The 11,541-nt window shown below is 43.6% G+C and overlaps 1 protein-coding gene across 1 annotated transcript in view; it reads right to left on the bottom strand.

Moving 5' to 3' along the window:
* Positions 1-1,297: 1,297 nt before the first annotated feature.
* LOC121604267 (voltage-dependent calcium channel gamma-2 subunit-like) overlaps positions 1,298-11,541 on the bottom strand; it is a 55,905-nt gene continuing 45,661 nt past the window's right edge. The window contains exons 3-4 of the mRNA XM_041933744.1: positions 3,965-4,105; positions 1,298-1,830 (exon numbers count right to left, since the gene is read on the bottom strand). Coding sequence (XP_041789678.1) covers positions 1,298-1,830; positions 3,965-4,105 — 674 coding nt within the window. The remainder of the gene's footprint in view (positions 1,831-3,964; positions 4,106-11,541) is intronic.

Genomic DNA, 11,541 nt, shown 5'->3' with positions numbered 1-11,541 from the left:
TGTCACCCCGCTGCCCTTACATGGTATCATTGTTCAGTTGTTCAAAACATAGGTTCCTTAAAAGCAGATCGGATGATTTTGATTAGCATGCATGTAAATTCTTAATTTTTTGGAGTCACTTAGCTTCACCTCGCTGGTAGCCATGTTCCCTCATGCACTACTTTGTGTCTTTGGCAGTAGTGACGTTTCATTGTCCACAGTCTTCTTCAAGTTTGCTGAGAGATCCTCCATCACCCAGAGTTCTCTCCTCACTCTGCCCCTTTATGGAGCGAAAAAAAAGGAAGGTCGACTTTTCACCTCGAGTTGACCCTGAACAACGATGGCTGCCAGGGTTTCGGCGGAAGGCCAAAAGATTTTTTTTTTTGTTGTTGTTGTTGTAAAAGAATGTGATGATGTGTCTAACACTAACCAATATCAGTTTATCAAGTAGGCTGCCCGTCAAATGAGCCAGTCACGATGAATCCTCCGTCTTGGTTTAGTTTCCATGACGACTTGATTTAGTTTCACTTGTAGGTTACTTTTTCTTTTTTTCCTTGTTGATATTTTTGCGTCAGGGAAGTCTAGTCATGATTTATTAACATATATATTCATATATTTATATATAATCAATACATATATGAACTTATGTGTTTTTTTTTTCTTTTTTTTTCTTTTTTTGCGGCCTGAATTGCTCCCTGCTAAAATCCCACACCGCAATGGTTCACAGTATTAATGCGAATAAAGAATGAAATCAAGAAGATACAGCAACTTAAGAAAGGAGTGGGGTTTCAGGGAGGTTAGGGTGTGTGTGTTGGGGGGCTTGTGGGATGGTAGTGCGAGGGCGGGATCATAGGCGGGGCTGAGGGTCAACTACGCCCCCTTTTCATCAGACTGAGGAAGAATAAAAAATAGAAAGTTCACCTTTTAACGGGCAGTCTGGCCCAGCCCACCACTCCACGGTTCCACAGCCCCGAGACAGACAACCACCAGCCACCTCCCCCTCCCGACTCCTCTTTCCCCATCCTCCCCCTCAAATCTTTACAAACATGTTCAAAACTTGTTAAACAATGGTAGATGGGAAAATCATGCATGTTTCTTTTTTTATGCATTTTTTTCTCTGTTTCCTTTTTTTTAAACAGAAACTCAGTGATCGTCTGAGGTGCTGTGGAGCGCTCAGAACTTCCCTTCTGTCGCTTATCCCTCATTCCATCTATCCATTTAAGCCTCTTTACGTCTCCTTACACCGTGATCTGTCTTTTGCCGCCTCCCCCCAAATTCCCTCTGATTTCTTTTAGTGTCTGAGGTCCCTCTATCAGTTTCATACAGGAGTGGTGCGTCGGTTGGCGGTGTTGCTGTGGCCGCCTGAGTCTTTCAGGTCCTTCTGGATGCAGTTGTGCACCTGCAGGAAGTTGTGGTCCCTCTCCGTGGAGTTATAGGTGGCTGTCGGGGTGCCCGTTTGGCCCTTGGGCAGCGTGTACATGGACAGCTCGGTGGAGGGCAGCGTCCCGAAGGCCTTCAGGCCCACTGGCGATGCCTCGCGGGAATGCGAGGGATCCGTGGAGCGGGACGAAGAGCGTGAGCGGCGTCGATAGCGGTAGCGGTAGCTGGGGATGCGCGTGATGGCCGCACCTTGGAGGTAGTCGGCGGCCCGCGCCCCCACGCGCAGCTCCCGATGGCGGTCGATGAACATGTGCACGGCCAGCACGCCCACCATTTCGGCCATGATGAAGGAGAGGGCGCCGAAGTAGAAGGACCAGCCGTAGGAGTAGCTGTTCTTCTTGGAGTCACTCTTGGAAGGGTCCCCAGCGTTGGCTGATATGTACACAATGATTCCTATGATGTTGCTCAGGCCTGGGACAGGGAAAGAGGGAGAGAGATTAGATCAAAACTAAAACACAGCCAAACCGTTTCTCAAGTGGGCCCACACACCAAACAACCGAAGTCATCACGGTTATTGTCAGCTGAAAGAAATACAATGTGAAAATGTTCACTGAGCAAAGTTTGAGCAGAAGCGCTCATGTTTTTACCTACAGGTTAGTTCATGGGCACTTTTCACTGGGCCTCTACTCCACACTTTACAGAAGCAGGCGGAAAATCTTCATCAAATTAATAAAACAAAGAACGGATGCACTGTGTGTGTTATTCTTCGTGATTCTTCACATCATACCAGGAATTTTCCTCCTGTGATTCTAGTATTTGTTTCAAGTGGGGAGACCTGCCTTATTCTTTTTTTTTAATTCTGTCTTTCCCATAGCTTTGTCTTTCAGGTGCAAACTGGGGCAGATGCAACCTTAAGTTTATTTCTGATATTTGATTATCTTTGCATCTCTGCAGTTCACCCTTCGCAGCCTTTCCTACCTCCAACTACGTCTACAGCCAATCTCTTCATCCGTCTAACCTTCTCCGTCCACCTCTCTTCCCTTTTTTCCCCTCCCTCTTTTTCGATCATATGTTGCTCCTGTCACACATCATCAATCTGGCTTCGTGTCGCCAGAAATAGACACATGGACAGGCAGGGAGACAGACGAGAGGACAAATAAGCAGATCAAGAGCGAAGACAATATTGTACAAAGAGACAGAAAAGCACACTGAGGTGTGAGGCCTGCGAGGGCCTGATTGAGATGGATCAGAGCAGAAGAGTATCAGGGACACCTTATTTTTAGAGTGTAATCCCAGTGGCCTCCCCTTAGCCTAGCAACAGGGCGAGAGAGACAGACACAGCGAGAAAGAGAGTGAGGGAAACAGAGCGAACTGCATCTCTCACTTCTGACTTGGAGGGGAACTTATCTAGCGCAGCACAGTAGGCCATGGCCTAGAACCAGAGTACAAACACACACATGCATGCACACACAAAAATGCTCTGGCAAAATGGCAACCTGCGCTATCTTTGTCTCCCTAGCCTTGTCCTGAGGCGATAGTTGTGTGGTACACGCACGTCATACTACGCAACACATCACCTGGTGGTCAGCAAGTGCCACCGTGGCTTCGGCTGTCTCCGAAACGGGACATTTTCATTGTCAGCCGCTCCACAAAACAGATATTTGTGGCGTTTTCAATGATCCGATACTGTGCTGTCACCAGGGTTTTCCCTCATCTCTTTACTTGTTTCTCCGCTCTGCTCTGCCTCCTCATCCTCAGTATGTCTGTCCCTTTCTTTTATACACTAGTGAATAACAATATCCAGATTTTCTTCTTTTTTTCATAGGAAATCGAAGATTTGGTCATGACCAACATATTTATCCTCCACTGCAGCTTTATTCTTGTCTTTCCGTCATCTCTGCAGAGCATTTTAGCACCTTTCAGCTCATTGTTTTGGTTTAATGGCTTTTTTGGTTCACTCTCATAACGTTGTTTTTAGCCACAGCAGGCAGCTGTTTTTCAGGGGAAAAGCTCCAAAGACTCTCTGCACAGTGGCTGAGCAGCATCAGTAGACAGACAGACAAAGTTAGCTTATGAACACAGCGGAGCATTTAGCAGCTAAACAGCCAGACATTTCCCTCAGTGGTTAGGGGAGAAAAAACAGCTAAACACCAGAAACATGACACCAAATGAATGCTAATATTGCTCAGGGACTGCATGAAGTGTAAATAAGCCATAGTGTGCTAACACCTCTCAACATGAAAGCGAATATATCAGTGTTGTTACAGCTTGTTGCGCTGCCCTCAAATGACCAAAAAATCAATCGGGGTTTAAGGGTAAGTGTCCTCTGTCCAGTTCTGTTTCAGCTTCCATTCATTCATTTGACAGAACCCAAAGAAAGATATGTTGATTCTCAAAGAAAATTGATTTTCTTAAGACGTCTTCCATCATTTCTCCTAAAGCACATCTAATTTATTTCGACCCTCCTACTGTTCTCTCATTTGTCCCTTCTATCATCCGTACCGATCCTCTCCTCTTCCATTATTTCACTTCCTCAGTCTTCCTCCCTTTCTTTTTGCCGATCACTCGCCCTCGTCCCTCACCCCTCCTCCCCTCCCCTTAGTACCTGCGGAGACGAAGAGGATGCCAGAGCTGAGGATGATGTTGTGGCGTGACTTGTAGAACTCGCTGGCGGCGATGCAGAGCCCCCCCATGAAGAGCAGGATCACACTCAGGATCGGGAAGATACTGGACGCTCGTACAGCACCTGGACACACATCAAGAAGAAGAAACGTAGTTGTCATTGTCAGAATAGTCACCACTGAACACATGCTAAAGATATTACTATTAGTTGTATTATGACAATTAGCATGAATGAACAAATGATGATGATGATGATGACACAGATGGAAGCTTTAGACTTTAATTTTTACCCTTCAGATCTCTTTCAGGGTTAAATCTGGTCTGTATTATGTTATACTGCACCATGACTACTTCTTCCATATTACTATGGTATGTTAACCTGCAAGAAACCTTTCCCACACCTCTTTCTCCTGACTCTTCCTCTGCTATCTGTATCAAAGGTCTCTCCTCCATTGTGCAGTGTGTCCGTCTCCTTCCCTCTCCATCGCTCTATCATTCCATCTCTCTAACTCTCCCCCGCTATCAGTCTGTCCATCAGCTGTCTGTCTGTTTGCCCTCTGCGTGGCTGATTTGCTGATTGGCCTCGGGGTTGTCATGGTGCCACAGAGCTCGATCTGGTTTCTGAGGCAACCAATGTCACATTCCTGAACTTTTGGCTGTTTTCACGCCGATACAGTCTCCTCCATAACTCTGCTTCCCTAGCAGAGGAAATCAAACTCTGCCTTTCTTCTGTAATTATCTCTCTCTCTGTTCTTCTGTGCAACATCAATGGATAAGTGAGACAACAGAATTATTAAAGCTACTGTTTTTCATTATTACCGTTAAATCCACCTGTATAGAGCCTTCACAAACATCACAATTCATGCTCTACGCTTGAGAATGTTTATCAAGCTTGTTGGTTCAGCTAATCTTCAACTTTATCACACAGAGCAAATAATATATTTGTGTTCATGTTCAGCTGATGACAGCTAGGTGCTGGATATTAGGTGGCTGGTAATTTATGCAGCAGGTTGTAGAGTCTAACTACAATCTAGGTTAATGCATGATCCCATTTTAGCACAACTTGTGTATTATTTTTGTGCCATTATTATTACACTATTTATCAGTAACAATAAGGTCGTACACATCACATTGAAAATGTGTGCTGGACAAGAAAATACGGATTTGAAGCGAAAAATTAACCTTCTGCAATTAATTAACCTGTGCAACGAGGGATTATTACCAACATTTCAGGTGTGGCAAAGTCATTTAGACAATCCAGCTGAACGAGAAAACTAAAGCTTAGCTTGTAATAAACAAGCTTTTACTGCCTTGCTCGAGGGTACCTAAACGTGGCTGTTGATGAAAGAACATGTCGCTCGTGTTCGTCCTCGATCTTGTTTCTAATTATGAAGATAACCCTCTGTCTTTTTCTCCTTCCCTTTCTGTTGTTACTTCTTTCTTACTTCCTTCTTTCCATCCCTGTATCTCTTCCTCTCTCTCTCTCTTTGTACTGTGATGTTTCCATTCACTGAAGCAGATCAAATATTAAGGTGACCTCAGAGTTGGCACTGCACCAAGCCTCCCCTCCTCCTCCTCCTCCTCCTCCTCCTCCTCCTCCTCTATCGTATTTGTTTTAACCCCATCTCCTCTTCTTCATTGACATGCGCCGTCAGGGCAAATTGCCTTCAAGGTGGAAAGCCCCGCATACCCACATACTATAAACACACACACACACACACACACACACAAACATTTTTTCCAGAGTAAGCAGAAATGCCACCTGTACACACACACCTATACTACACTTGATTTATCACTCACTTGAGCTGAACACACTGCTGATGTTAAGAGACACACACAGGGGATATTCCATCACAGACAGCGCGTAATATACGGCAGCAAGCTTGTATTTTTGTAATCAAATTTTTATTGACCATTTCCGAAGCCCACCGGCGTCAGCGCTGTTGTTACGCCTGTCATTCCAGCACACAACATATGTAGTTTACAGTGACAACATTAACCACTTGAAGTTCATAGTAAAAATTTCTGTAAGCATTCTAAAAAATGCTTCTGATGGCTGTGAACATGATTCTTTGCTAACTCTGTGCTGTGTCATGATGAGGCTAAATTCTTTTCTAAAATGACAAGGAAGTTTATACAGAATCAAAGTGTAATCAGGACTTTTGGGTCCTGTTCAGGAGGTAAGAAAGTTTAATTCAAAAACTCATTTAAATAAGGAAAAAACAATTCAGTGTCATGCTTTATGTATCAGTATTTGTGTTTTTTTTAGCAGCCTTTAGCTTCATTTCCAGCCAGCGCCATCATGTGAGTTAAATGGAAAGGCTAGTTCAGTCAGCACGACATGAGGACAGAAAGAGTTAAACGGCGTAGACTTTTTAGAGAGCAGAGATGATAGCTAAGGGTGGAGAAATTACATTATCTGTGACCATTGTTTTTTTTGTGTGTGTGTACTCGGAAATTAATCATAAATTAGTCATTGTTTGAATTTGTCATGGTCACAAAGGTTTTAACGTCTAATCTCGAGTGTTATATTACACTCTAATTTATCTTGGATATATTTATGTTGTGGAATGAGCGCAAGTTATCGAAGCTAGCGGCTTTCAGTAGTGTGATACGAATGCAAGACAAAACAAAAAAGGGAAGCTAAAATTGACAAAATATAAGGGACAGAGGGATGAAAGTGGGATAGAAGCAGAGGAGGAGGAGAGGAAAAAGAAGATGATACAAGAGGAGAAGCGAGAAGACTGCAGGCCTTCACTTCTCTGTGAAGCTGCTTTGCCTGAGGCGATCTCCCTCGCTCTCTCTGTCTCTGTCTCTCTCTCTCTCTCTCTCCCTCTCCATCCCTCTCAGCGCTGGGGCTTTAAGCAGAAGGAAGGGAGTTTAAAAGGGAGAATTTTTAACCAAATGCGCTGGCCTCCAGGCGCACCCTGCCACCAGGCACACCGCGGCTCTGAGAGAGGTGAGTTAAGAGTGAACGAGCCTCAGCAGCAGATGTGAGGAGACGTCGACGGTACGCCTCTGGTTTTGCTGTCAAGGATGCTCGAGGCAGCTGCGGGGATCGAACCTCTGACTTCCTGGGCGTGGGATTATCTCGGCATGCAATACAATTTTAACAAGTCAAACTTTTCACGAAGCATCTGCTGTCCAAGATGCAAAAATTTAAGTCCTTTGCCATTTATTTTGTATTTGCCTGTTTTGAAAATTTGCTGCTGCTTGCTGTTGTATTGCCTAGAGTACCACTGAATCTGTAACTGAACTAAGCAAAGCCATAGTACTGTCTCACAAAACTTGTGATTGGTTGCTTGTTGTTCTCTTTTTTACAAGGCATAACACTTTGTAAGCCTGTTGTTAAATATTAGGGATAGCTAGTAAATTAGCTTTAAAAGCTGTTTTCAACACTATGCAGGTGGGAACATGTTGATGTTCCCGTGGCTGTTTCTTTCATATTTTACAGTGTTTGTTCTCGCCTGATGTCACTAAATCCTGTATGAATAACACAAGTCATTTTCATAAAATCATGGCTTTCAGGTGTCATTTCATACTGTAAACATTAAGCTTTTCGCGTATCATTTTAGGTGCGACTGTCATAGAGAAAAAAGTATCAGGCGACGTAGTATAAAGAGCAAGAAAGTCTGCATATGAACGAGGTTGAGGCCGATGAATGGAACTTTTCACCTGGGAGATGTTCATGTCTCGTGTGGAATCATCGGAAAAGTCAATGTCTGCTTGTTTTAACTCACAAAACTAAACCTAACAAAGTAGTTTTGTTGTCTAAACCTCAGCAAACAGCGACTGTTTCACAGCATTAACCACATGTTTATTTCTGTTATCATGATGACAGCCATCACCTGACTTCATCCTTTCCTGCACATCCGAAACTCATAAAATGCTGTAGGTGTTAAACGACACGCAAAAAGCTTGAAACGTGTAACTTGACACACGTAATGTTCTTAAAGGTTATTTATGTGCAATCCCATGTGATCACAAAAAAGTTTTCATGTCTGCTTGAGGTGGCTTTTAATTAATTAATGCACGTAATGGGAGATGGTGTAACCTTGCAAATAACTTCTGATGTGGAGATAAAACTCACAGGACTGATCAGCTGTTTGAAGAGGCTGAGAAGAAGAAGAAGAAGAAGAAGAAGCTGTTTCCTGTTGGTGGAAGACCCCTCTCCAGTTCAGATCACCAAAGTGACTGGTTTTGTTTCTTCTTCTTCTTCTTCTTTGAGGTTTACTGGCAGTTGGCCAAAAACTGCATTTTTTTAAACAGTTTTCAGCCTCTACTTCTTCTGCTCTGTTTATTACAGCCATCCATAACGTAGCCTAGATGAAACTGTGCTTTGTGTAGCCTAGATTATTCCCTCCAGACCAGTTGTTATTTTGTGACATTTCAAGCGTTCGCTTCGAATTCACTGGACAATTAGATGGAAACGCAGCTTCTGTCATAGATATAGATATGTTACTGCATCAAGTCAGCAACAGTTTCATCTCATTTCCTGTCCACTGTGCCTTGAATAAATCCGCTGTCTGCATAACACATATCAAATGATGCCAAGCTTTGATGGCCAGGGTGTGATTATGGTGTTCATCATATTACAATCATTTTCAGGGGGGGTGAAGATTTATTAACTGCAATGATAGCGGTCACTGCTAAACCACCGCAGTGTAAGTCAGGACTATTTCCCAAAACTATTATTATTACATCCCAGGTCAGCTCATTTCTATTTCACACCACTGTAGTTTTAATAATGCAGTTACAGATATCGTTGCTCCTTTGTGTCACAGGGTGGTCATGAAATTGGAAAGCAATAAGCGAGCATTACTAGCGAAGGGATCAACAGTTGGTTGTCTGCATCCATCAATTCATCCATTATATACGCCCATTTATTCTACACAGGGTTGCATGGGGATTGAGGTTACCCCAGCTCATACTGAGAACGAGGCTAGGTACACTCTGGACAGATCACCTGTCCGCTAATTACCTGCACGTAAATGATTTGTAATATTCTTGTGATGTTTCCCCGTTGGACGATGCAGCGTTGGAGGATTATTATTTTAATGATGCTATTTTGGATTAGAAGGGAGTTAGGAAGGCTTTACGTCATTCCTTTACGGAAACAATTATCCAAAAGAGAGAGAAGAGAATATTGATGGTGATGACGCTTTCGCCAGTGATATTCCAAAGATAGGCCAACAGTTAATCATAAATATAACTAATCATCAGCAGTGTGACTTTCAGCTCCCAAATCACAACCTGCACGTACACACAGGTGGTACAGCCTGTTCTCACTCCCGCACCATCAAAGTACCGCTCTGGGGTAAGGCTGAAGGCTTAACGCTGGGATGTGTTTGTCTGGTGTTGTAGCATAAACGACAACAAGAACGTTCGTGTCCCATGTGAAACCAAAAGTGAACACAGGCTTCTTTTTGACTTATGCATGCAAGGGAAGGTCATATGTAATTGCGGTTACGTAACTTAACGTACGTAACTAACGTACGTAACTAACATAAGCATGTATCATGAGTAGGTTTGGTGAAGTGTTTTTTGGTAAACCTAACCAAATTGCACCTGTTTCACAACATTAACTAACCTTGACGTTTATTCTTGCTCTCAACAAGCTGTTGCAGACGAGACGTTGTATATTTATTGTAACGAAATTGACCGTGTAGTCCCGCATGTGCAAAACTGACACTAGGGGAGTACGTAGATCGTCAGAGCTGCCATGTTTGACGTAAACAAGACGATGCTGAGCTGTTTTTCCCTCCTTCTAGTTGAATGTCTGTGCAAATTGACGAAGTTAACACTGTGTTTGACGTTTGTCATGTTTGTGCCATGTGAGTCAGTGTCTACTGTGCAGTATGGTGCTGATACAATACGACAGAGCACACACACACACACACACACATTCACACAAACACACACACCAGAACTGTCTCTTTCCTTCCTCCTTCTCTCATACCTCTTTTCTTTTTCATTCTCCCTGATACACTTTCAACCGCCCTTCATTTCCCCCACTGCTTGGTTGGTTCTGCTGCAGTGGTGTGTGTTTATACGGTTGTGTGTGTGCGTGTGTGTGTGTGTGTGTGTGTGTCTCTGCCTGACTTATGGTTTCATTAGCTGCAGCAGAGGAGAGCCTTGTAATTGTGGCTGAATTATAGAGATGGGGGTGGACACCACCATGGGAGCTCCCTGGGTTCACACACACACACAATCACACAGACACACACACACACACACACACACACACCTCTACACACATACACACACACTTTAATGCATACACACAAACTACAGTAGAGTGCGGTAGTTATTTTGTCTCACACACACACACACACAAAAGCTCAACAAGCTACAAAGTGAACACACTCATCAATCAGCCTCCCACCCACTCACTCGCTCTCCTGCTCCAAAGTGGGGTGTTTCCCGTACACACTGTACACTACCCACGCAGAAATGATCTGCTCGCTCTCTCTTTCTTTCTCACACACGCACACACACACATAGACACACACACATCGCCCACGTGGGAGAGCCCAGCAGCAAAGAACATGTGGTAGTGGGAACTTAACAAAACAGCTGCAGGGGAAAAACTAACTGTGTGCTTGTGTGTCCATATGAAGCTGACAGACGAGTACACCAGTAGAACTGCTTTTAGAAAATCTAGAAAAGCGAGCAATAAGAGAAACACAAGCGTGAGCACGCATACACCACAGAGCAGATGTGTGTTTTCACAAGCCTGTGTGAGAGCGTTTTGCAGGACTGTTTTACACACCCGAGGTTGCTCGTGCAGCCTGCCAGTCATTATCATGCCGTATTACTCATGTAAATCATGATTTGCCTTCATGTCACAACTCGGCTCCCAGAAATAGCTGCGGTGACATCAGCGGGTCGCATGATGTCATCAGCGGGTGACGTCACATGTCTCCTCCCAATCCGGAGTATTAGCATTATGTACGAGGATCCAGCGGTCTAATTATAGCAACGGCAGGACTGCGCACTGCTTCCAGAGTGTTCACAGCAAATCAGGATTGTGTGTGTGTTTGTGTGTGCGCTTGTGTTGTTATATCTCTATCTTTGCGAGGACCAAGTTTTAGACCTCATGAGTGAGGACAGTTTTTTGAAGTGAGGACATTTTGGCCAGTTCTCACTTTTTCAAATGACTTTTCTGTGTTATGAAATAGGCTTAGATTAAGGTCATGAGTGTAAAGTAACTAAGTAAATCTGCTCAATTACAGTACTAAGTCATTTTGTCTTAACTTCGAGACACTTGTACGTGAATATTTAAGACAATTTTATACTTCTACTCAATTACATTTTGGACAATATTGTACTTTTTACTTAATGAAATGAAAGCACCATCTATAGTCACTCAAGATGTTTGATCAGTTTGTAAAATATGAATATGTGCACTGTTAAATGCACACATACTGCACAGATCATATCTCCTCCTCCAGGTTCTGTGTAGCATCGAAATCAGACGCAGCCGTAGTGGCCAAGGAAATGGACAACTTCACACATTCTTTGACTGCAGGTTTATTTATATGTGAGTATGCTTCT

This window comes from Chelmon rostratus, chromosome 3, assembly GCF_017976325.1.
Source record: "Chelmon rostratus isolate fCheRos1 chromosome 3, fCheRos1.pri, whole genome shotgun sequence".
Taxonomy (NCBI): Eukaryota; Metazoa; Chordata; class Actinopteri; order Chaetodontiformes; family Chaetodontidae; genus Chelmon; species Chelmon rostratus.
The sequence above is the reverse complement of the archived record's forward strand: the minus strand, read 5'-3'. Positions and strand labels throughout refer to the sequence as shown.